Below are 26,441 nucleotides of genomic sequence, written 5' to 3'. Positions count from 1 at the left end.
CAGGGGTCTCTCCTTCTGAGCTGTGCACGATGAGCTTCTGATTCCACATCCAATTCTGTAGACAGGAGGGATGCTTGACATGAAAAGGGCACTCCCTTCCTGTGCAGAGTTGTGAGTGAGACCTAGCAGGCCAAGGTTGCCCGCAATGAGTGGCTCTGCCCTCAGAGCCCCAGATTGCAGTTCTTTTCTGCCTTATACTTAGCAGTTGACTTACAAATAAATCTTTCCTGGAGATTAAGTGCTTGAGCAAAACAAGCACGTTTTGCTTTGGTTTCATCCCAGCAACTTGTGTGCGAGTGGCATGCTGCTTAGCCTTTTAAATGGGAGCGTGCTAGATTTATAGCTGCACCTGAAGGTTAGGGATTCCTGCGTGGCTTGTTAAAACACCATACGTCTTTGTCTCATTCCTCTTTATCTTTTTTTGCCCATTTGAAACAAGCAGGAACAACACAGGGTTTTTGCAAGGACCAAAGTCACTGTGCTGCTTTCTTTTTAGTTACCTTTTTATTCTTAATGCCATTTGGTCCTTGTGACATTGCTGAATTCTGCATCTAATACAGTGAGTGCAGTTTTAGGGAGGGCGAGAAGCCCTGCATTTTATACATACCCAAATGTGAAAGCTTATTCTGCTGAAACAAAAGGAATGTGTTATTTGTGAGCGTTGATGCTATCGAATGTGACAGCTCAGAAGCATTTCCTTGTGACGTTTTATATGAATTGCTTCCATGCTTTTTGATTTCTTCATCCCTGTACTGTATTTACTCTTTCTTTCTGTTTTTGCTTTGACTCTTATGCATGCATGTTCTGCCGCCTCCTTTTTCTCCATCTGCTGCTTCTGCCATTCGTTACATCCACCTTCCTCTTAGCCATTGGAGGAGTTCTTGATCCGTCAGAACTCACTGGCATTCTGGGAGTGGGATCAGGGCCCACCTCCTCCTGCACGACCACCTAAAAAATCATTCTCTGAATGTTGTCTGGTATGTTTTATTTAATTTTGCCCAGAGCTGCTTTCCTTCTCACGCTAACCGCTGCTTTTTTGTGTAGAATTCTATGCACCCCTCTATAGCAGTCCATAAAGTGTGGTTCTGTTCAGGCAGATGATTCTTGTGTTGGTTTTACAACAGGAGGCCTAGGAAAGGTGTTCAAGTTCAGCCTCTCATTTTCCAGAACAGTTTGTTGGGCAGGCAAAAAAATTGAGATGCGTGGCCAGTCAGGTCCCGGCAAACGCAGAGCTAGTTCTTTTTGTTACATCTAAAATCCTGATTCCCATATTAATGTTGTCAAGGTGGCTTGCAAAGACCAAGGCCATATAGGTGGTCTTTTTCTGCTACTTATCTGACTGGAACCACGCTTTAAAAGATGACTACCACCTTTCCTCATCCTAATCCTCACCCTTTTCTCTAGCTTGCTACGTTCTCTCCACCGTTATTTTTCCAAAGCAGTTGCTGTTTGATCCTTGCACAGTCACTTACTTTATTTTGAAAAAAATAAATACTTAAAATGGTTGTTGCAGAACCTTGCTCAGGGTTGTGAGCATTCTGATCCTCCCCCTTTGCGTTTCTCCTTTGCATCTCTGCCATCAGGGGTGCAAAGGAAGAGCGGCAGAGGATCAACAAGAGCTTTTTCAAAGCCGCCCTGCTCTTCTTCTTTGTGCCTCCAACGCAGGCATCCCCAAACTCAGCCCTCCAGATGTTTTGAGACTACAACTCCCATCACCCCTAGTTAACAGGACCAGTGGTCAGGGATGATGGGAATTGTAGTCCCAAAACAGCTGGAAGGCCGAGTTTGGGGATGCCTGCTCCAATGTCATAGAGGCAAGGTAGAAGTATGGAGAGGATAGCAAAGTCCTTTCCCGCAAAAGGATTCAGCCAGAAGCCTTACTATGCTCCCCCTTTCATCCTTCAATGATCAGGGGTGTCAGATGTGTCCCAAGAATATGAGGGTGCATCTCTCCCACCCCCCAATATGGCCAGCCCTGCATTTCATCAGGCATAAGCAGTGCAGTTCAGCAGATCTGGGGGTACAGTTGAACAGCAGTAATATCTAGGATATCTTGTAATATCTTGTGTGTGTGAAGATGTGGGCTTTCTGCCTCAGGCACCAAAATATATGTTGCATCCAACTCCACTAACAGGCAGAAAACAGATGTGAGCTGTGTAGCCAGTTTGACAGCCCATGCAGTTCAACTGCAGTCTATCTTTCTCTCCCTACCTGTGTATTTATAAGGCTGATGCCTGCTGAAAACCATCTACACAAAACTTACTGTTTGTTCAGGTATTATTTCCACCTCTCTGACCTCTCACTTCCAGCTTCTTGACGTTTGAGGGGGTGGGGGGGATCACCTTGGCCCCACATCTTATTATTTTTGTTTTATTTTTTAGTGCAGAGTTAGTTTGTCAATTAAGGAGGGCAGAGGTGCTTGTGCTGTGTTTTTTGTGTTCATTCTAGTTGTTGTTTTTTTATTATCATTGGATTAGAAGTACATGCAAGAAGCAAGGACCTTGGGGAAAAATCTGAGGCAGCCCAAACTCTCCGATCTTTCTCCCGCTGTCATTGCTCAAACAAACTGGAAATTCGTAGAAGGTTTACTCAAAGAATGTCGAATGAAGGTAAGTATTTTGAGCGTGTGTGTGTGGTAAAAATGTGGTTTGCTGAAAAAAAGACATCTGTGTTGCGAGGCGTGGTTCCACTCCCCTCATTCAAACCCTTCACTGTGGAGTGGCAGCATTGCCCTAAAAGAATGCCCAAATTCTTGCGAGTGTACTATAGTTTCCTGTCAAAATGTGTGGGAATATGGCTGTTTTTTATGGTTTACTTACTATGAATGGGATAGGAAGTGGTTTGCATGTAGAGGACTAGTATTTTCCCCTCTTGTGTTAGACTGCAGAGGGTTATCCCTTGGGAGAGTCTACAGATCTGATCATCTCACTGGTTCTGCACATACTAAGAGGGAGTCCTGCTTTGTAGCTTATTTCACATAATGATACAACCAGCCTCAGTGAGGTTCACATCACTAGAAATTAAAGCAAAGCATGATAGATTATCCAGTTGCTGTTTCGCTGCTTTTTGTTTACTAAGATGATTCTAAAGCACCTTTTGCCAAATTTGGGCCACTTGCAAAACCTGAAAATAGATCACAGGAAGAAAGGCAATAAAGCAACAGACAGCAATTAAAATCAGCATAATAATCAGCTCCGTGGATTCCTTGGTCGGCTACTGTGTTGAGTTTCCATGCTTTGCGTAATGATGCTTGTAAATCCCTTGCTTGTTTGCAGACTAAACGTATGCTGGTAGAGAAGATGGGCCATGAAGCTGTTGAGCTTGGACATGGAGAGGCCAACATTACGGGTCTGGAAGAGAATACGCTCATTGCTAGCCTTTGTGACTTGCTGGAAAGAATTTGGAGTCATGGACTACTGGTCAAACAGGTCAGTGATTTGGAAGACACAAAGACCCTCAGCTGCTATACTATTTCATACCCCCTTTTAGGACTAAGCTGTCACTCATCTTAGAGTGCTTCTGGGAGCGTATGATGTTCGCCTTACACTGCTCGACAATTGATTCACCTAGCCCACGACTGTTGTCTGCTCTGTCAGTGGGTTGCTGGAGCCTCAAGCAGTTACCTGCTTTAGCCCTGATACCTCGTGACTGGATGAAACCATGCATGTTGTTGCATGGAACCATCTCAGTAAAGGAGTCTTAAATCCTGAGTCAGACCACTGGTCCACCTAGGTCCATATTGTCTACAAAGATTGACAGTATATTTCATCCTCTCGATCGGAAATGGTTGACCTGCACCTATCAGTAAAATATTACATCTTTGGAGGCAGCTGTAAGGTGCTAGTGCTAGTGCTGTTTTTATACCCACAGCAAGCTTATTAAAGCATTTTGGTCTTTAGTATCTAATGGAATTCAGACATTTTATTTATTTGCCGAGGTTTCAGGTAGATGCCTTCCCCACCCCCTGCTACCTAAGATCATTTTAAATGCAGATACTGAGAGCTGAACATAGAATCTCTTTTTATGCAAAATGCGCTTACCCACCGAGAGCTGTGTCTCTTAATTGGTATGGGTTTGGGGCTTTTTTCTACATGGGAGTGCACTCTTTAGGAAAAGCATCATGCGCAAAGCAGCCCTTGCACCTTTGTAGCATGGGTATTGGTGAGTTTGTGATGCAATATAAGGAATATAAGTACTTACACGTGCAGCTCTAACTTTGTGGATTGGATGAATGGGTTGAAATACCTAGAACCATAGAACTGTAGAGTTGGAAGGGACCCTGAGAGTCATCTAGTCCAACCCCCTGTGATGCAGGAATCTCAACTAGATCATACGTATAGAATCCTAATCAGTCAAGTCAATCAGTCAAAGTGTTATAGGTTAGCTGAATGCCATGGTGGTGATTGGTTCTGATGCTGGAGTCCAGATATGCAGGGCTCCAAGCCCCATGTAAATCTACAGGATAGAAAGGAGCATTTCAGAGTGTGGCCTGCATAGTTCTTCCATTCATAGTTTCACTTGCTGTGTGGCAAGAGCCATTGTAGTATAGCAATAAAACTGTTGGACTCTGATACAAGACTCTCGGGTTCAAACTTCTGCTCTGAAGCTTATCAGGTGGCCCTGGGGGAAACCACTCTCTTTAAACCTAACCTGCCTCACAGGCTAAAATGCAGTGTTTTGTTCTGCAGGGAAATATAAAAGTGACACCATAAAACTGATTTAGGTATATTTGTACTGTGTAGCAGGAAAAAGCTGCAAATGGTTTCTGAAAATCTGTTTTGTTTTTAAGGGGAAATCTGCATTGTGGTCCCATTTAATTCAGTACCAGGAGAGGGAAGAGAAACAGGAGCAGCTTGCAGAATCCCCAAGTGAGTACAGAATACTTTGGTCAAGTGGCTTTGTGCAGCATCAATAGCTGTACCTTATAAAGGAAATTTTAACTCAACTATGGGTGATGGCCAAAGAAGGAAGAGAAATAAATGTACTCCTAAAATTTGCTAAGCACCTGCAGAGATCCAAATAGTTGGTGGGCACACTGTTTTGCAGAGTGACTCAGTTTTTGTCTTGGTGTGCTTTGCAGTAATTTCTCCTAGGACTTGATCCTTTGGATCAAAAACTGCTGAGTGCCTTATCAGTAAAATATTACAGAAGCAGTGTCATTATTGTTTGTGGGTTGGGTGGTCTTGTATACCCACAGCAAGCTTATATGGGAATGTTAACTTGTTCTGAAGTATTTAATGACATTTAAATAGGCTGTTTATTCCCACAATTTTGAAGATGAGTGTTTGCTTCTGGTACAGCTGGAATCAGTTGACAAACACAGACTGTCCACACTGGCTGGTGCTGATGAAAGTTGGGAGTCCTAACAACCTCTTGGAAGGCCACACATTCCTTCTCTAGTCTCTTCCATCCTTGATGCTCTTCCTCTCTCCCCCACCAGGAAAATGGGAAGGAGTTGTCCATATTGGCTGGGAGAGGGACAATAGCATGGAAAGATGGCAAATTGGAGGGGGATAAGAGTGGAGGAGAGAAGGGGTTGTGGGATGGGGGGCGATGATAAAAAAAGAAGGCCTAAGGAGGAAGGATTGGAATGAGAAGTAGAGTGTTCCCTTTATTCCAGCTCTAGCCTGTAAAACTTCAATGACATATTTCTGCTTCTAATATATAAAATTTTGTGATGTGTAGCTATTTAATGCTTGGAGCTAGCCAGACTGTTAGGGAGGGATCTGTGTGTTGTTCATGATAATGAAAAGGCTGTAGAGTAGGCACTGAAATTAGACTACACAATTGGGCATAATATGCCTTTTACATGATGGTAATAACTTGCATAATTCCAAACACTTTATCATTTGCATTTCTCATGTGTAAAAAAACACACAACAATGACGTTTGCACGGACAGTCTTGTGTAGCTTTTACAATTGTAAAAGTGGAAGCATTTTTTTCGGATTCTTCTTAAATCTACAGAGTCCAGCTCTGGATTAACTAAAGGGAAAAGTAACCAGTAAGCTGCCATGATGTAAAACTGTGGCAGACAAGTAGAAATGTCTTTGCATGACACCCTTCTGCTCCTGGTGGAGTTCTGAAAGAGGCTTAGGATTATTTCTGCAGCTTCCTGATAATGTGTCGCTAACAAATTAATGCAGCTTTCCTCCCCCCCCCCTCACTCCACAGTTGCCGTAGGGCCAGAACGAAGGAAGTCTGACACAGGGCTTATGTTACCTACTCTGAGAGTCTCGCTTATCAGTGATATGAGGTATGAGATTCAATATGTAAAATGATGGCTTAAAATGTTGATACCACAGCCTAAAACTGAATCCTGATGCATATTACAGCTCTATGGCCATCAAATATATTTTGCCTTGGGGTTGTTGTTTTTTGCAATACTTGAGAGCATGGAAAGAATGAGTCAGGGAGAGGAATCTTTTCCCGCACAGCTTCAGGGATGTGATGTGATATGTCAGTATGGTGTAGTGTTAGATTAGGCCCAGGGGATATAGGTTCTGATCCCCACTCATCCATGAAGTTCACTCAACAAATCCCAATTCCTTCACTTGCTGGGGAAGCCAAACTGTGATTCCATGTGAGGTGGGGGCAGCAGGCACCCTTTTCTGTGACCGTGGGGTATTTGTGCATGCTAGGTTTAAAAAAAAGGTACCCCTGGACGGTTAAGTCCCGTGAAAGGCGCCTATGGGGTTGTGGCGCTCATCTCGCGTTTGTCCACAGACAGCTTTCCGGGTCATGTGGCCAGGATGACTAAACCGCTTCTGGTGCAACGGAACACCGTGACATAAACCAGAGCGCACGGAAACACCGTTTACCTTCCTGCCACAGCAGTACCTATTTATCTACTTGCACTGGCGTGCTTTTGAACTGCTAGGTTGGCAGGAGCTGGGACAGAGCAACAGGAGCTCAACCCATCGTGGGGATTCGAACCGCTGACCTCCCGATTGGCAAGCCCAAGAAGCTCAGTGGTTTAGACCACAGCGCCACCCGTGTCCTACAGCCAGCTGGGCAGGAGAGCAAGGGCAGGACTGGTCTCTAGGGAGCCAACCAGAATCTATTCTTGGGCTTCTGTGGGCAGGGCCTGGAAGTGACAGAAGACATTTGTCAACCTAGTCTAATCCTAGGGCTTAAAAGGAGAGCCCCATCTTGTTCTCCTCACCTCAGTCCATTCCAGATAAATATTCTCCCTCCCACACCAGAACTACTCAGTCTTTCAGAAAAAGAAATGTCCTCTTTGAAAACAGAAGTCCTTGAGCTAACAGAATGACTTTGCTGGGATAACCCATTGTGTCTTCGTACTGAATATTTAAAGTATCCTTGCCAAGAGTCTGAATGTTACCATCAGCCCCAGAGCATAAGGTGGCTGTAATACGTTTCAGTTTTGTGTTATCATCTGTTGTGTCTAATCTGCTTCCCTGAGCATATCTTTGCATGCAGAGGAGAGCATGCTGGGAACAAAGTTTCCACCCTTTGGGTCTGAGTGGAAACAGCCGTCAATGTCCACCTCCATTTTCTTTGGCAAGGTTAGGGAAATTATTTATCTGCCTGTAGTGTTTTGGTGCTTTTAAATGGAGCTCATGATCAAAGATGGGAACAGGGAGGCGACTGCTTTGATATAGTCCCCTATCAGAAGGCTTTAAATAGCTAAGCTGAATGTTTCAGCACGATGCGGGTGAATAATGTGTGTGCATTGCATTTCTCAAGGACTTCTGATCACATGCCCAGTTGTGTTGTGCTGGGAAGCCTAAGAGCTGCCTGTCAGAGACTGAGCCAAAAAATGAGGGGGCTGCTTTGCAGCAAGTGTTGGGAGCGCCAGAAGCAAGGCTCTTTTGTAGTTATTTGGATGGTTGCAGTGAGTCACTGCTCAAGGAAGGGGAGGCTGTGGGAGTTGTTAACAAAGGACAAAGGGAGCTGTAGGAGATTATCTCACTGCTTTGAAACAGCCTGCCGGAGTTTCAAGGGCTCGCTTTAGGTCTTAATTGTGTGAGGAGTTGGGAACCACAATAAATTTGTGTCATCTCAGGCAAAACTATTAACTGAGGTCAGGGATGTATGCGGAGCAAATCCTGGCAGGCACTTTGTTTTTGAAAAGCTGCAGGAAGCAATGCAGTGTTTGGGGCTGTGCAAATATATTGTAGCGTATTGCAGTTCTGGCATGTGATATAAGCAGCCTTCTCTTCTTAACTGTTGCAGCTAAGCTGCTGCTGCAGCAACAACAACACAGCTCCTACCCATGCCAGCATTTATCCCTTTTGGAACTGGGGCAGTGATGGCAGAGGGAGCAGCCATGGTGTGTAGGCTCCTTCTGTGTAACCTAAAGCTTCTCACATAGTTATTCCCAGCAGGCCTTGGTGCAGCCTGGTACCTGCACAGCAACTAAGGAGTCTCATTTGGAGGTCTGCTACCTCCTCCCCTATTAAGTCTTTCTAAGAACTGGGAGGAAGCATGTAACACCTGATCTGTAGTAACATAGATGAAAATATGTAAGTTTACAGGCAGGTCATTCTAGCACATGATTATGGGATGGAGAAGGTAATTGGCTCAGTCTCTGAACTATCATTTTGCATCTGTCTCTGACCAACTTTGGTTCCAAAAAAAGAAGGAAAGTATCTTTCTCAAGCTTGAAGTCTTCTCACACCAGTCTCAGTTACTTAGCTGAAAATCATGCAACATATAAGAAGTATCTTTCTTTCTTTCTTTCTTTCTTTCTTTCTTTCTTTCTTTCTTTCTTTCTTTCTTTCTTTTTAACTTGTGGGTTTCTTTATTTTCCTTCAGGCACATTCAGAACATGAGTGAAATTAAGACTGACGTTGGCCGAGCTAGAGCCTGGATACGGCTGTCCCTTGAAAAGAAACTTTTGTCTCAGCATCTCAAGCAGCTGCTTTCCAACCAAGCCCTGGCAAAGTAAGCAATGTGGTTGTCATGGATCAGTCCTTTTTAGGGCCCTCATCTGAGGCAAAAAAATTCTGGGTAAATTAAACTCAATATATAGGCTTGCTTCTGGATAAACGCACTTTGGAATGTGTTGCAGAGCTCTTTGGTTTCACCTGGGTACTGAAAGCTTCTGTTTTTGGTGCTTGAGGTAGCATGGTTTCATGAGAGTTGGACGTCCCTGTTCTAGATCATCAGCTCCAGCAAGCATACCCAATGACAATGGGACTTGTAGTTCAGCAATACCCAGAGGGCCAAAAGTTATTCTTATCTGCTCTAGATGCTTAACGCTAGCCCAACATTGACCAACCCACTGTCTTCCATGTGTTTTCAAGTCTTCAATTCCACAGCCATAGTAGGAGTTGTAGTCTGAAACATCTGGAGGGCACTAAGGTGACAAAACATGTTTTGGTCACTCCACCACCCTGAACCATTGGACATGGATAGCAACCAATTATGGGGAGACAAAGAACTCTGCATTTTAACAGGTGTGGGTACAAGGCTAACAAATGGCTGCTTTACTACACACACACACACACACACACACATATATATATGCATGCCACATACAGTGGTACCTCAGGTTACATACGCTTCAGGTTACAGACTCCGCTAACCCAGAAATATTACCTCGGGTTAAGAACTTTGCTTCAGGATGAGAACAGAAATCGTGCTCCGGCGGCGCAGCAGCAGCAGGAGGCCCCGTTAGCTAAAGTGGTACCTCAGGTTAAGAACAGTTTCAGGTTAAGAACGGACCTCTGGAACGAATTAAGTACTTAACCTGAGGTACCACTGTATGGCTTTGGACAGGGTACCTTAAAAACCTCTTGTTGTTGTCGTTGTCCTCATCGTCCTTAATAGTTCTCTAGACAACATGCAGTTTAATCAATAAAATCACTTATGAAGCATAAAGACAAACCATTTCTCCCATACAATCTACTGTGCGTTGTAACATAATTCAAACCCCCCACCCCACCACTTTAAATGCCCTTTTCAAAACAAGTTAGGTGTCTACAAGGAATAGGACTGTACCTAGTATCAACAGAAAGACAGATTCAAGAAATGAATCATCCTTAAAAGTACTTGGTTTAGAGCGGTCAGTAGCCCAGCCCTGGCTGTGCAAACATTTGCTTTTTTCCTAACAAGCTCGCAAAACTTACCTAAATTATTGCATGCATCCTATACTGGCATATTAAAGAAATGAAATAAAAACCGGAACTATCGCATTTTTTCATTATGTCTAAGAATTAACGGAAGAAGGAAAGAACATAGACAGGTGGTTTTGTTTAGATGGTGCAAGGACAATTAATCTACTTTCGCCTTTAGTTTTTTTCTCTCCTCCAGCACTTCCCTAATAGAGTTCTGTTGTTCTCAGGGGCTTCTAAACATCTTCCCTGTTTCTTGCAGGAAATTGTACAAGCGTTATGCCTTTCTGCGCTGCGAAGAAGAGCGGGAACAGTTCCTCTATCACCTCCTCTCGCTCAACGCTGTGAATTACTTCTGCTTCACAAGTGTCTTCACCACCATCGGTGAGTAGGGTGGAGTCTCATCCTCAGCTTGAGCTGCTGCTGTGTGATAAAGGAATAACTGTGGTCGTCTAACAAAGCCTGAAGTCATGGCTGTTGCGATCAGCACTGCTCCCCATTTGGTGTCAAGTTGCTATCTCTTTGCGCAAACTGTAGGCGTACACCTCCTTTGCATGCACAACCTTCCAGATCATGATAGAATTCAACTCTGATCAACACAGCCAGTGTGACCAAAGGTCAGGAAAGATGGGAGTTGTGGTCCAGCAACATCTGGAGCGAGCCAAGTTCTGCATCCCCGTTCGAGGTCCTCTTCCACTGTTGTTCCCACATTATCTGTGGAAATATATGAAAAGTTTTGACCCATATTGTTTGCCTTTCCTGCATGTTTACACAATATATAAGTGAAAGAGGCATTGGTTGCCTTTGACATAGTGAACTGCCCTGACACCTCCGGGTATAGGGTGGTGTAGAAGTTGAATTAATTAATTAATTAATTAATTAATTAATAATAATAATAATATCAATTCTGTAATTATGACTTATATCAGGGGCAGAGAACTTGTGACACTCCAGATGTTTTTAGACCACATCTCCCATCAGCCCCAATGACATGGCCAGTGGACAGGGATGATGGAATTTGTATTCAAACAATTATCTGGAGGGCAGTATTAGCAACCCCTGCCCATGAAAGATGCTATATTTGAGGCATTGTGAGAAATTTAAATGGCAGTCCCTTGACCCATCTGCCTAATTGGAGCATCAGGAAAAAAATGTACTGAAAGGCAGTTCAGGTTTGATAGCAGGATAGATTGATAGGCACATGGGCAGGGGGGCAGGTGCCATATACATCTCAAAACTGCACCAGTTTTATGACTGTTCCTTCAATTTTGCCAGAGAGGTGGAGGCACCAAACTTGCATCTTTACACTAATGGCAATGTGTACAGCAAAGCTCCATGGAAATAGAACAGCAAGTATGAATTTTTGCCTCCTGACATCCACCCTGCCTTCTAAAAATAGCAGCTAATTCCTAAATTTGCTTGCTCTTTTAATTTTGGTTGTGCAGTAATAGCAACACCTAGTGGCTACTTGCATTATTGCATGATAAAAGCTGAACATATACATAGCTAGTTCTATGCTGAAATCAGCAAGGTAAGAAGCACAACCTATTGACTGACCATGGGAGAGGGAAATAACCATGCAGAAAACTTTGTCACATTTTTATTTATTTATTTATTACCAAAACTTGGCACTTTCCCAAAATACTGTAAAAGAAGACCCCTGCATTTTAAAACCAGCCCCCAAATTGAACAGTAACTAAAGCTCAAATCAGAAATGATGCTGATTGCCAGAATGCAATTAACAGGCATGTTTCTTTGTTTTGTAAAGAGCAGCTGCAGGGAAGCCTGAGCAAGTTTCTCCTCCTCTCTCCTTCCCCACCTCCCTGCCAAAGTTTGCATTTCAAAGGAGGCTCCATTGTCGCCAGTGGAGGCTTCCCTTTAAAATGCAAAAAGCAGCTGCAGAGAGAGAAGCAAGGGAAGAGGATTAAACCTGCCGGAGCCAAGGGCAAAGTGTTGGCTTACAAAGGAGAGCAGAGATACATTGTGCTTCCAAGTGCTTCTGAACCCAGGAATGTGTCTTCATTTAAAAAGTTGTTGCTTAACAACAGGGAGTTGGAAATCCCTGCTGATCTTCTGCAAATCCCAGAAATTTACCTGGAGATCCCAGTCAGCCTATCTCTGCAAATGACACTGTTCTCTTTAAAAAAGCAACAGCAACAACCTTGATGTATGCATCCTGCTACATATTTAGTAGCAACGGTGTTGTTCCTAGTGGGCCTGCAGTACTGAATTTATAATATGAAGACACTCTTTTAAATGTTCTTTCTCTGTTATTTGCAGTGATTCCATATAGGACGGTGATAATCCCCATTAAAAAACTAAGCAATGCAATCACCACGTCAAACCCATGGATTTGTGTTTCGGGAGAACTGGGAGATACTGGAATAATGCAGATCCCAAAGAACCTTTTAGAAATGACATTTGAGGTGAGTTTCGTGCAGGGATAGGCAACCTAAGGCCTGGGGGCTGGATGCAGCCCAATCACCTTCTCAATCCGGCCCGCGGACATTCCGGGAATCAGCCTGTTTTTACATGAGTAGAATGTGTGCTTTTATTTAAAATGCATCTCTGGGTTATTTGCGGGGCCTGCCTGGTGTTTTTACATGAGTCGAATGTGTGCTTTTATTTAAAATGCACCTCTGGGTTATTTGTGGGGCATAGGAACTGGTTCATTCCTCCCCCCCCAAAAAAAAATATAGTCCGCCCCACCACATGGTCTGAGGGACGGTGGACCGGCCCACGGCTGAAAAAGGTTGCTGACCCCTGGTTTAGTGTAATGCACTTCCGCCCTGTTTTCAGATGTTGGTTGCTGCCGCTGTCAGGAAACCCTTGTTTAAAATTGTGACAGGGGTAGAATTTTAAGCAGCTCCCAGTGGTGCTTTTTAAAAACCTGCAGGAATAACTTGATGACCAGCAAAAGCATGAAGCTTTTTGCTGCAAAAAGGAGCCTGCTTTGCTCTCTGATAGACAGCCACAATATATTCTGGTCTCTCGGGGAACAGGGAAGCTTTATGGCTCCTTGTCACTTTCCTTTTTAAAAGCTCAGTAAGGATAATGCTGGCGAAGAGATCTGCCGTTTCTCTGCATTGCTCATAAGATGGCACTCTCTCGTGAATCTTTGGGGACCCATTATGTTTTCATTGAGAGTTATAAACACTGGAAATGATTAAGGGCTCACACGGAGCTTTGTTTTGTGATGGTGGCTGGTATTGTATTGCGGCACCAATTTTCATAATAAAAGAGGCTGAGTTCCCTGAGAGTACAGGGAGTTTTTCCCCCATCACAACTGACAGTGCGTGATCCCTGCTTGGCGCATGGCATTTGGTCATGGCCAGAAGTGCCTCACCAGGTACATTTGCCCCGTGCTGGCCTCCCCTCTCCCTCCTGAGAAGCAACAGCAATCTGTCTTCTAGAAATCTAGCAGAGCAGCTATGGCTCATGTGGCGAGTTGCCTTTTGACTCAGCCCACATTTATCACACTCATTTTGGTATGTCCTTGTTTACCAGAGGTGTGTAGGGCCCCCAAATTAGATGGTGATTACTTGGCTATGAAACACACTGTTTGATCTTGTGCCAAGTCACTGTCTCTCAGCCTAACCTAGCTCACAAAGGTTGTTATGAGGATAAAATGAGTGGGGGACAGAATTATGTATGTTGCTTTAGAGTCTTTGGGTTTATATGCTTGATAAATAAACTGACTGATATTGCAAAGCATAGTGTTTGACATACATAAGGCTGAAATGAGCAGTGTATCTGTGCTGTTAGATCAGTAGTGGTTCATTCACACACTTACAGGTCATTGCTTGATATTGCAGTCTTTTAAGTTAAGAAGATTCATATGTGGACCAGATCGCACTTGGTCTGATTATAACATTTAGTCATGCTTGGATCATCTGCAATGTACATCCAGGGACTTTGAAATATAGAGACCGCTCCGAGGGAGCAAAGGCTGCCATATTTATACTAAAAGTAATTAAGCTTGTCCTTTTCTCTTTTCAGTGTCAGAACTTGGGGAAGCTAACTACTGTTCAGATAGGTCATGACAACTCGGGACTGTTAGCCAAATGGCTGGTGGATTGTGTCATGGTCAGAAATGAAATCACAGGGCACACTTACAAGTAAGTCTGGAAGAGTGAAGGAAAACATTATATTAAAGGCAAGGAAGGCTAAACTCCTCTATCTTATTTAAAGTTGAGATGCTAAATATATGAATACGATCACTTTCACTTACTGCTTTGCAGATACATGTCTACTCAAAAGTACAGTAAGTCCCATTGAATTCTATGGGGCTTACTCCCAGGTAAGTGGGTAAAAGACTGCAGTCTTAATCATACTTGCAAATTAGTTCACAAGTTTTTTTAATGTGGGATTACACTAGCCCTACAGTGAGCCCATTCATATGAACTGATGCAACAAGAAATCCCAAAACTTGTGGTTTAACTGTACGTTCGAGCTTGTGTGGTTATACCTTTCTGACTAGAACACTGAAGCCAGTTCCAACTCCATTTTGTGACCCCTTAGGTTCCCATGTGGAAGATGGTTGGGGAAGGGTGTTGATGATGGGAGCCTGGAGAGGATTCTCATAGGAGAGTTGCTTTCAACAGCATCGGATGAAGATCTTGGGAAGCAGTGCCGAACCCCACCTCAACAGAAATCCCCAACGACAGCCCGGAGATTGAGTATCACTTCTCTCACCGGGAAAAATACAAGTAAGACATAACTTCTTGCGGTAACACCATCAATGATGACATTTTTAACAATTCCCTCTTATCATTTGAACCTTCGAATCTCTTGAGACTGAATTCTGCCCTCCTTTCTCTCCCCCCCCCCCGCTCCTTTTTTCTGCAGAACCCAATGCAGGACAGATCCAGGAGGGGATCGGGGAGGCTGTGAACAATATTGTGAAGCATTTCCACAAACCTGAAAAAGAGGTACCTTCTCAAACAATTGCAATTATATTAACGTTTGCAAAGGGGATGTTAGCAAACCTCTTCCACTGGCTGCTGGGGTGACAAGAGGGTTATGTGGAAGAGGCGCAGAATCTTGATCAAATTATAACGTTACGAAATTTCTGGATTCAGATTCATCATTGTGGCAAGCTTTGGAGTTCATCACCTAACTGCTCATTGTTTGTTATGTGATCCTGCTCTTGAAGCAGACATTCAGCAACTGCCATTACCACCCCACTCTTTTTTATAAATGTGTTCAGAGTTTCCTGGTGGAAAGCATGAAATTAAGATGGTATCTGTCTTTCAAGCAGTTCAGGACCACATTGTTTTTGCCCACAATATTTGCAGTGGATGCAAAGGGTTTCTGAATCCATTCAAAGTTTTAAAAACAGGCCAACTAGCTTACAGAAAAGGAAAAGCAGAATTTAACAACCCCAGCATTTGACATGATGTTCAGATATTTGTTCCCATGTGAGCAAATGGGATGTAGACTTCATAACGCAACTTTTGCAGCACAGAGATGAACAGGCAGTGACTTGGCCATAGCTCACTGCTGTACCAAATCTCTACCCAACTCTAGATCCTTCTTTCTCAATTAGAAGAACATGCAAGTAGCTCCTGCAACAAAACGCTGGAAGTGTGGATTGCATCTGCTCACTGTTTTCATTCATGCCTTCCTCCATATCTCTGGGCAGATCAACACCACATGTTTAAAACGCATCCGGTGCACTTTAAAACCCCATGACTTCCCCCAAGGAATCCTGGGAACTGTAGTTTGTAAAGAGTATTGGAAATTGTAGGTCTCGGGGGGGACGGGACTACAGCTTCCCCCACTTTTTGGGAGAAGTTGTGGGCTTTAAATGGGTACTGAATTCACTTTAAATGTTTGGTGTAGATCAGTCCTGTATTCCATCCCCTCTCTCTGCCCCCAGCAAACCTACCCAGTTAGCATCTTGTGGTCACTGAGCACACTCAGTCCTTACTGGGCTATTTGATATCCCAGCACCCCTCCTCTGATGCTTTGTAAAGAGGGGTGTTTTTTTGTGTACTTCTGCAAACTCAAGGCTCCCCCAAGTCCACTGACATCTCTCTCCTGTGGTGTATTTTTTGGCTAAATAGGGACCAGTACTCAGAATACTGAGGTTGTTATTAGTATATATGAGGAATAAAGAATCTGGGGCAATGCCAATTGTTCTTGGCTGCCATTAACTTCTTAGCCCTTGCGCACCAGAGTAAATCTTGCAAGTATCCGGAAAGGGAGCTGCATCAGCAACAACGCTCTCCCTCACCCTGGTATCTACTGGCTCCAAAACTGACTCATGAAATGCAGCTTTTGCAGTTCACAAGTTCCCCATCTCTGAACCCAGATCACATTTCCGCCTAAGGTGCAGACATGGAAAACCAAGTTGCACTCATCATAACAAGTCTTGAAAGCTGATTAAAAAGCATCCATAGCTAAAGGGGGGGGGGAATCAGAAGTAGCTTGTGTTGGTATGCCAGTGTTCACAACCATTTTTTCTCTTTCTGTAGAGGGGAAGCCTCACTGTTCTCTTATGTGGAGAAAATGGTCTGGTTGCAGCACTGGAGCAGGTCTTCCACCATGGTTTCAAGTCTGCTCGCATCTTCCATAAGAATGTCTTCATCTGGGACTTCATAGGTAATTGGCACATTCAGTTCAATTGGGGTTTATGGGCCCAATTTCCTGAAGTCCACAAGTTTGGACTTCATGTCATTCTGGTGAAATTGAATGCCGCCCATCTCTAACTGGTGGCTACTTGCTGAGAGAACCATTCAGCCAGCCCTACTGTTAGACCATTGGACAATGTGGAGTAGTCCACCTTGGTCAACAAGTGGGGGAGCTACTTACAGACTAGCAAACTGGCGATTACTTTGTTTTGCTTTTAAAGTAATAAACAGCTCAGAAAGAGGGGGAAAGTCTTATACCATCTCTTGCCTTATTCTCACATTGCTTTCATAGTGTGGGTCATGCTTCTTGATGGACAGGTATCTTGCCACACTGGTAAGATTTTAAATGGGGAAGGGAAATGGCACACATGGTTGACTTGGCTACTTCCCACACCACAGCTGCCACTCCCTGAAATTCACAAAGACATTCCATATGCAATGAAAATTGGATTTTTCTAGGCAGGTCCATATCTTCCTTTGTTTGAACAGGCCTGTATTTGCCAAGTGACCCTTAACTTGCAAGACAGTGTAAAGCAACAGAATGTGCAAAATGCCTTCAAGGCAGTCATTACCTCTGAATTCATGGATACTGTGCGTTAATGTGTTAGGAATGCACTCTGAGGCAATAAATTAGCTGTGATTCTGGAACTGCCTAGGCCAAATTGTCACTCAGGAAATCACTTCAGACATAATGACAAAATGGTTACTTTAACTGTTCCTCATATAATAGTAATTTCAAAGTCCTAATTGCCATGAATCTGTGGCTTCTAAACGCTTAGTTACTGAAGAAGTTGTGCAATCACACTCAACTTGCACAAATGATTCAGAATTGTTTTTCATGGTGCAGGTTTTGGATCAAGCTGGGTGTACTTAAAAGTTTAATACTTTTGTTTTAGCACAAATACAGCCCTGCCTCTAGTTACATAGTTTCAGTGCTATGTGTTATTTGCACTTGTGAATCCTAGCTTCTGAAGGGTGTCACTCAACAAAATGGCAGGTTGAAAGGGCTGAGAGATTATTTGCATTCTACATTCAGTGAGCTTTTGTTCTCTCTCTCTCTCTCCCCCCCTCCCCCCCATCATCCACCTTCAGAAAAGACAGTTGCCTACTTTGAGACTACTGACCAGCTTGGGGACAATGAAGAGGATGTTCTTCTTCAAAAATCCTCCTGCAAAACATTTTGCCACTATGTAAATGCCATCAATACGGCACCACGGAACATAGGGAAGGACGGCAAATTCCAAATTCTTGTTTGCCTTGGAACTCGGTACGTATGTCGTTTGCTCACAAATGTCTTCTAAGATGCAAAAGTCTCCAAAGCTGTTCTCTTCCTTAGCAACACTCTGAGGTCATGTAGACCATTTCCAGCCCCTCAAAATGGGCAACTGAGACTGAATGTGGCTTGCCCAAAATCACGGTGGCATCATTAAAAGCTGGGTTTGGAGCCAGGATTTTCCCAGTAATACCTCTAATATTTTTGACTGGAATCTATTTTTAAGCTCTTCCTCTGTATACATTTGTTAGATCTCTTTTGAGTTCTTTAATCTGGATTTTTTGAGCAGATTTGAACAGATTTCTGGCAGCTACCAGAAGCTGCTATAGTACTTACTGTAAACTAGCAGTAAAATAGCTTGTCACCTTCAGCAATCTTGCCTTTTATATGATGTGCACAGATTATTAGGAAATGTATGTTAATGGACAACCATCTCTCTCAGTCCATACAACAGATACATTATTTTATTTTATTTATTAAAATTTTACTGCCCATCATCCAAGAATCACAGGGCAGTTTACAGTCTATGTCTCAGTGGCTTCTGATTCATCCAAATGTACCCCCCCCCCCAGTTCTCAAAAGATGCTGATCTCTCTTGTGGCCAGCTTCAGCCACTTTGCATGAGCAAGATAGAGTCCTTAACAAACAGTTTCATTACACTGGGAGAACCAGCAGTTAAACACTCTGATTTCTTGGAGATGAGTCTTTCTGACAATGGCACAAATAACTTGTTCCTTGCTTCTTCGTGGCATTTGATTTCTTTTTGAAACAGGCCATCTGTTTTGAGGCAACAATAATGCAAATGAAATGGGTCTGCAACTCAACAATTGAGCCCTTCAGATCCCATCCATTGTTTGGCCACATTCAACATAATTTTCAGAGGCTGAATCAAACATCAAATATTATCCTCTGATTTGGAAAAATATGCAAGTGCTCTTAACAGCAGCTGCTGCATGATTACTTTCAGTTTTGCTTTTCTGCTGTTCTTTCCTCATGATCTCTTTTCTAGCCCGATGTTTCCAGGTGCTACTTTTGGGAACTCTTAGCGCAAGGTTGGGGAAGCTGTGGCCTTTCAGATGCTTCTGGACTCCAGCTCCCATAATCCTGTATTCCTGGCTGTTCTGAGACTGATGGGAGCTGCAATCCAACAACTGAAAGGCCACAGCTTCCCCATTCCAGCCTTAGTGGGATAGGATACAATGATTTTAAATGCTTCTTCAAAATGATTCCTCCATTGTAAGGGACTGGACTAGAGAACCCTCAGGTCCCTTCCAACTCTACAATTCCATGATTCTGTGATTCACTGATATTACCCTGTAGCTTGCAACAACGAAACCAACATTCTGCAAGTAATTACCTAGCAAAGCATCTTTAAAAGTACCGCTGCTCCCATCTGTGTTTGTTGCAGTAACCTTGGTTTAATATGCCAGTGTGCAGTGAAAGCATCATTTGGCTTCTCAAGCTAAACTTGTTGGGAGATACCAACAAGGCTTGCTTTTCACCTTGCACAAAGACTCGAGACGTTGGGGAAAGTGCCTGAACAGTGGTTTGCAATGGAGATGTAAGCTTACCATGGTTAATTAAAACGGTTGTTGGAAGCACTGCTTCAAACCATGGTTTCGGGTCCTGTTTGGCTGCCCATCTATAATAACGGTTGAGGGATTTGCAGTGGAAGAAAGGAAGGAAACCCTTGATTAAATGTTATGTCTGCGTAAAGTATCTGGATGTACCATAAATTGGTTGATGATACAATTTCTTCTGCAGGGATCACTTCATCCCGCAGTGGATTCCCTTACTGGCGGAGTGCCCAGCCATCACTCGGATGTACGAAGAGAACGCTCTCCTGCGTGACCGCATGATGGTGAATTCTCTCATCAGAGTCCTACAGACACTGCAGGACTTCAGCATTGTCTTGGAAGGGTCGCTCGTCAAAGGGGTGGATGTGTAGTGTATGGCTTTGCAGACCCGCTCTGCCTCGCTCTTCTCCTAGGCAAATGTTGAATTTGGGAGAGGATGGATCTGTTAAAATGCAAATGCTGCTGGTATTGCCCCACTGTGTGTTTCAAAAAACAGCTTGTTGATAGGTGAGAGTAGGGGTTGTGGGCAGATTCTTTGCTTGTGTAGTTTCCTTACTGGTCTGCCCCAAAGCCGCAAACAAGCTACGCTGCAGTATTGTAGTTTTCAAACCAGAGGTTTAGTATAAAATAGAGTATTTTCGTGTGTTCATTGTGTGTAAATAGGCTACCTTACTTCAGAAATATTACCAATATGGAACTTTTCTTAGAATCAGTGTTCTTGGGATTGGGGGAGGGAAGGAAATGTAGCCTAAAACAACTTTATAGGGTTGGGTGAAGGAGGGAAGCATTTCTTGCAAGTATGGGAAAAAGCCACTCCATCTGTAAATATTGTACAAACGTAGCGCGGGGGGCTTTTTTTCATATTGCAGAGGAACAACTGAAGACTCTCTGGGGTAGCCACTGCTGTATTCTTCTTGTGAATGTATATTGTTTGCTCTGTTCCCTGTATGTGTTGGGGGGTCTCGTTATTCCATTTAGATCCAAACCTTTGTTTGTGTGCATCCAATAAGCTGTGAATCATAGGATTCTGGATCCCCTCCCTGACTTTCGTCAGTCGGTGCAAGTGGTGCAAAGGAAAGTCTTCACACTGGACATGAGTTCTTGAGCTTTGAACAGGGATCCACTGGATTACAAAAAGAGGAGAAAAGCTATACTAGAGCTTTGAGTGGTTAACTGGCCTTTCAACACTCTCTCTCTCTCTCTCTCTCTCTCTCCCCTCCCTCTCCCCTTTCTCCTCACTCCCCATTTGGGGTTTGGAGTTCTGTTGCAACGCCTGCTTCAGGAGACATTTTTGAAAGGGGAGAGGAAGGCAATCTCTTATCACAAACAGTTTCTGTTTTATTGTTTTGGAAGGTTTAAAATGTCAGCAGCGTCCCTGCCCTGCAACTGTCTTACTCCTATGGGAGGCTGCTTATAACCTTTGAATGCTACAACTCTTCCCATGTAGACAGAAAGGGTCTGTATATAGCAAGGTGCTCTAGGCAAGACGACCAGGATGTGGGGAGTTGCCATGCAGAAATAACCTCCCATGCAGTTAGGTAAAGGCTCCCCTAAGGGATGATGCTTATGTTGCCTTAGTGGTCTGGTAGCTACTTCAGCATTTCTTCTTCCCATGTCACTTGGGTAACAGAGGAAGCCAGTAGGAGCATGGGAGGGCTTGGCAATGGTACCAGCGTAGCTCTACCTGGGAGCAATGGTGGCACAGGGAAGTAGCCGCATTTCGGCTCCTCCCATGTGAACTCAGCATTGCTGTGATGCCACAGTGGCATGTGAAAGCATCCCACTGGAACAGCGGTTTGTGCACCTCGTAATGTAAGGCATCCCTTGGTTTTGTGCAGAGGCAACAGATACCCAAATCCAGAGGCTATCCTGACAAGTGGATAGATGCAATATTTTGAGAAGCAAAACAAGTTGCTTTAAGCAGACCAATTTAAGTAATATTCTGCAAAAGTTAGTACTGGATAGTGAGGCAGCACAGATAGCAGATGTATCGTATAATATTCTATTCCCCCACCCTCAACTGAGAGAGTCCAAGAGAGAGGGCCCCTTAAGGCTGAAGCAGGTGGAAAACCCTGAAAGCAAAATACACTGTATTTGGGAAAGAAAGCAGCCGAGAGCATAGTGTGCAAAGCCTCTATTTATTTCATTTAACAGATTATATTCCTAAGTAGTACGCTGACAGGGAATTCTCTTAGGGCGTGATATTAAGGGTGAGACAGTATGTTCAGTGACAAACACAGGGCTCCCAAGGCTGGGGTTTTCCATCAGTGTGCAAAGTGGCAGAGGGAGAGGGGCATTTGCAAGGGAGAAATGGCAGAGAGTTGCTTCTATCAGAAACTTGCATCCTGCACACAAGTCGAGGAAAAATGGCAGGGAAAGGATTTGAGGGAGAACATGGTGGATGGAAGAAGGGTTAAGTGCATACCCAACTGCTGCCAATTTGTACTTCAACAGCAGCCCTAGCTTTGAGAACCCTGTATTTTGATGTGCAATGTGTCTTTCCGCCCCTCTTCTGGTAATGATACCTGGGACCTCCAAAGGCCCTTCACCTGTGAATTTGTTATCCAAAAAAAGAGCAGAAAGCTGGGAATGTTAACCATAAACCAGAAGAAGATTCGGAGCCAACAAGTGGCTTGCACGCATCAAGATATTTCACCAATACCTCTGCTCCCTTGAAAAGTTAGGTGGCACCTTTGGCCACAACATTTGCTGAAATAGCACATGAATCCCAATGCATGAAACTTGCCCTGGCAACATGACCATGAAACATGAACGCATTTGAAAATACTCACCAAAATTTCAGAACACATATTGGGGGTGGGGAGAAATTTCCAGATAATCCTTCTCAAGCAAAACCAGCTTCCTTTTTACCCTAACCATGTATTTACCTCTCCAAGTAACCCCAGTCCGATGTTGATGGAAGACACGTTCCTGCAATCTCGGACATGATTTTAAATATTTCCAGAGCTAACTGTTTTGTGGAGTAACATGCAACCCCATGAAAAACTGGATAAGTTATTTGATCTTTCATTCCTTTTCATTTACTCTGCCCTAGTTAGAAGAGAAATGAAAATTGAAAATCCAAGTCTGTACAGTTACTAGATATATTTGACCCTTCCTCGTTTTCCTGTAACTTCCAGATAGCCAATACAATTTGGCCTTCACTCCTGTTTTTCTCAAGAAACAAATGGTGGATTGTTTGTAGTTTTATCTATATTTTGCCTGTTGATATTTCTGAAAAATTCCTTTGTACTAGAGCTAAGAAGACTGAGCTAAGAAAAATGAGGATCTGGTACAGAACTGAACAGGAGAATAAAGGAATTGTCCAGATATCAATGTGCTTTGCTTTTACATGTCTCAAAACTGGCCCCAGTCGTGGAAGAAGTCCCACGTCTTGTTTTACTAAATGACAGTAAATAAAAAGCAATATGTTACTTGGATGGCTGCATTCATTCCAGAAGAATCTGAGACCTGGATTCCTTAACTGACTACCATCTCCCCCTGCATCTACTGGTTTTCTGTACTTTCCCCTTTCTGCTTTGACATTTATTTCATGACATGGGGAAAATAACCATTGATGCAGATAAAGAGAGACACCCGATAAAAGTTTTTTCCCCTGAAATTCACAGCGGGTCTCTATCCACCTCTAGCATGTTGCTCTGGACGTCTTGCCTCACTATATAATTTCTTTCTGTAAAGCATTTCATTGGAACTGGTGTGAAAGGGACACTCTGGGTGTTGAGTTTCCTTTTAGGCAATAAAGCACTGTATAAATGTGTAGTATTATAACAACCTTAAGGTATTTCTAAAGCATGAGATTGATCTCTGGTAGATTAATTCTATTTGACATCTTCAGGAGTGCAGTTCTTCCGTTACATTTGTTTTATTCCTGTTGTGTGCAACTTTTTTGTTTAAGAAACAATTTTGATCACTTGAAACAGGTTCCCCACCCGTTGCAGTTTTCAGAAACTGTTCCAGTTTCTTTAAAAGAGTGAGGAAGACTTTAGTAGTCGTGGTTCTCTGGAATTTAATGTACCTTTTGAACATCAGTATTAATGAGCTTTTGTTGATTTTGAGAAACCCAACTTTTTAAGGCAACTAAGGCTTTCTGGTAGCTTACCAAGTAAAAATTCTGTGTTCAGGAACAGCAGCTCTCGAAGCACTGTACATTCTTTATAGCATTGCTAAGCTAACATAGTAAGAACATTTGAAGCTATGAAGTAGAATTGCAAAGTAGATCAATAATGTAACACAGTTTATGGGTCTTTGAGGCAAACCAGAATGTGGTTGTCTCAGAGCAGAGGAAACCCCACCGCTTCATCTTTCTAATTAACACTTTAGCAGCCCATTTACTTGGAGGTAAATGCCATTATTTTTTAACTGGGATTGATCTCTGAGTAAAGATGTTTGGGATGGGGCTGTTAGCTGCTTTTTTGTTTAGAGCAAGTTTTAAGAGGTGGTGCTGTGACATAATTAACATTGATTTTCCTCTTCCCAATCAAGTGAAGGTGCATTTCTCATAAGGAAACGTCGTGTGTTACACTTGAAATGTATAAATATACCTGACAGAGTTTATTACAGAACTTATTCTGCCCCCACCCTTAAATATCTTCAGAATATGTTGCTGTTTTATCTTCACGTTATTCATAATTTAATCAGGACTGGATAATGTTCAGGAAGTGAATATCAGTAAAAGTATTGTTATTTCAAGCACTTTAGCATACATATCACAAACTGACATGGGTGTTTTTTTTCCAGGGTTTGGATTACTATTAAATGCAGCTTTTCATGCAATGGTATTTACAAATAAAACTGAGAACAACAATGTGTCATGTGATGCTTCATGGGGGGGGGTTGGCTGTTTCTGTTTATATTTTGATTATGTATTTTGTGGTTTTATATTGTAATTTTGTGAACCACCTTGAGACCTGCGGGTATAGGATGCTATGGAAATTATTGTTATTATATTTTATTTTAATTAAGGCCAATAAAATAAAAATACTTTGTAGAATTTAATAGGCTGAACTGTGGAGGTATAGCATCAACACTATTTTTAGGGATTGGGGTATGCTGTCAATATTTATTTTTCTCGTTTAGGCCCATTAAGTTCATTTTCTACTGTCCAGAGTCTCAAAGATGTGTTCTCCCAAGTCCATATGCCTGGCATCTTTGCACTCCTGTCACAGCGACGTCTACGCTGGCTTTGTCATGTATACAAAATGGAAGATGTCAGCATATGAAACAATAGGCAGGTATATTTAGAGGGTGAAGGGGTTAAAATGGCAAATGCAGACAATCCATTTGGGCATGAATAGAGACAGTAATTTCCTTCCCATTACAGTTGTTAATTGACATAGTGCAAGTTTGGTTGTGTTGTTACCAGTTACTACTTTTGTGAAGTAGTCTGCACTAGACCAAAGTGGAAAATATTGCAGAAGTAATACCAGCTGAACAAAAGGCGTCTTGTACCCTAGCTTTGCTATTACTTCTTACTTTGAATTTTATTTGCAAGTCTTTAGGGTTGGCATTCTTGTAATATTTGACTGGTTGATTGACCAAAAGACTGCCTAACACAGTCTTACTTTTGTCTAATTTTCCATTAAGCTGATGATGCTTGTAGAATTGGTCTGCTACCTACGAAGTGCAATTGCCTTTAAAAAGTGGTGTTTAGATTTTAATGGTTGCATTAAATTTGCTTTTTCTGCTCGAATTTCATTTTTTTAAACATAATGTTAACTAGGCTGAACACCATGTTCCAGAATAAAAGCCAACAGGAAAATATCTCAGTTAATTGTTCACAATTTATGTAAACTCTACCTATCCATGTTATAGTTACAATAATACCGTAGTTTTCTGTAACTAGCATGCATTCCAAACCTGTCTGTCAGGGACTGCCAACCTTTTTGGACCAGTGGGCACGTTTGGAAATTGGAGAGACTGCAATCCTTTACGTCTACTCAGAAGTATATTGCATTCATTGGGATTTACTCCTTACCTCTTGCCCACAAGTCTCCTTGTCCTTGCTTTCCAAAGTCCCGTATTTTTCGCTCTATAAGACGCACCTAGTTTTTGGAGGAGGAAAACAAGAAAAAAAATATTCTGAATCTCAGAAGCCAGAAAGAACAACAAGAGGGATCGTTACGCAGCAAAAGCAGCGATCCCTCTTGCTGTTCTGGCTTCTGGGATAGCTGCGCAGCCTGCATTTGCTCCATAAGACGCACACACATTTCCCCTTACTTTTTAGGAGGAAAAAGTGAGTCTTATAGAGCAAAAAATACGGTAATCACACTTTCCCCACCCACCTACTTAACATGATGGCTGTGTAACCAGGTTGACTTCTCCCACCACCAAAACACAACAGCAATTCTTGGTAGTGGACATGAAAATACTTGTTGGAAAGATTTAATTGTTGAGTTGGAAATGGACCCCAGAGGATCATCTAGCCTAACCCACTGCAATGCAGACGTATGCAGGTGGCCCATACAAGGATCGAACCCAATATATTGGCATTATCAGCACCATGCTCTGAATCAACTGAGTTGTTAAAGGAAATGCACACTTTAGAAGCACAAGTGATAATAAAGCATCAACCATTTCAGTTTATTTGGTATGACTTCAGCCCTAGATAGTTTGGGTAGAATTTGAAGTCTGTATGCAACGCTTTTGATGGCCAGACTGGGCAGGTAGTTCTTTGTGCCCCAAGGGGCTTTTAAACTCCTGTTTGGCAAACGTGTTTCACAAACGTGTTTCTCCTTGATATTAAAATTAAGAGACCGTGAATCAGGACTGGGTGACCAATGTCACAGACTGGCAGCTATTAATTAGATATCCAAAGTCTGTGCTCCAACACTACTTGCCTACATGCACAATTATGT

The 26,441-nt window shown here is 42.9% G+C and overlaps 1 protein-coding gene across 6 annotated transcripts in view; it reads left to right on the top strand.

Moving 5' to 3' along the window:
- The window catches only part of DENND5B (DENN domain containing 5B), a 97,387-nt gene extending 72,996 nt beyond the window's left edge, over positions 1 to 24,391 (top strand). For 3 of the 6 annotated variants that reach the window (XM_081211989.1, XM_081211988.1, XM_081211990.1), the window contains 14 exons: positions 867 to 977; positions 2,478 to 2,609; positions 3,276 to 3,428; positions 4,790 to 4,868; positions 6,174 to 6,255; positions 8,781 to 8,909; positions 10,344 to 10,465; positions 12,362 to 12,507; positions 14,081 to 14,199; positions 14,603 to 14,790; positions 14,930 to 15,012; positions 16,561 to 16,687; positions 17,809 to 17,983; positions 19,754 to 24,391. In XM_081211989.1, coding sequence (XP_081068115.1) covers positions 867 to 977; positions 2,478 to 2,609; positions 3,276 to 3,428; positions 4,790 to 4,868; positions 6,174 to 6,255; positions 8,781 to 8,909; positions 10,344 to 10,465; positions 12,362 to 12,507; positions 14,081 to 14,199; positions 14,603 to 14,790; positions 14,930 to 15,012; positions 16,561 to 16,687; positions 17,809 to 17,983; positions 19,754 to 19,937 — 1,830 coding nt within the window. In that variant the 3' untranslated portion in view covers positions 19,938 to 24,391. The remainder of the gene's footprint in view (positions 1 to 866; positions 978 to 2,477; positions 2,610 to 3,275; positions 3,429 to 4,789; positions 4,869 to 6,173; positions 6,256 to 8,780; positions 8,910 to 10,343; positions 10,466 to 12,361; positions 12,508 to 14,080; positions 14,200 to 14,602; positions 14,791 to 14,929; positions 15,013 to 16,560; positions 16,688 to 17,808; positions 17,984 to 19,753) is intronic. The other 3 variants (XM_081211991.1, XM_081211993.1, XM_081211992.1) reach the window with 1 other exon arrangement.
- The last annotated feature ends 2,050 nt before the right edge of the window (positions 24,392 to 26,441 follow it).

Source organism: Podarcis bocagei (genome assembly GCF_964188305.1).
Source record: "Podarcis bocagei genome assembly, chromosome: 10".
Lineage (NCBI taxonomy): Eukaryota > Metazoa > Chordata > Lepidosauria > Squamata > Lacertidae > Podarcis > Podarcis bocagei.
Note: the sequence above shows the minus strand (reverse complement) of the source record. Positions and strands in the feature narration are given on the sequence as shown.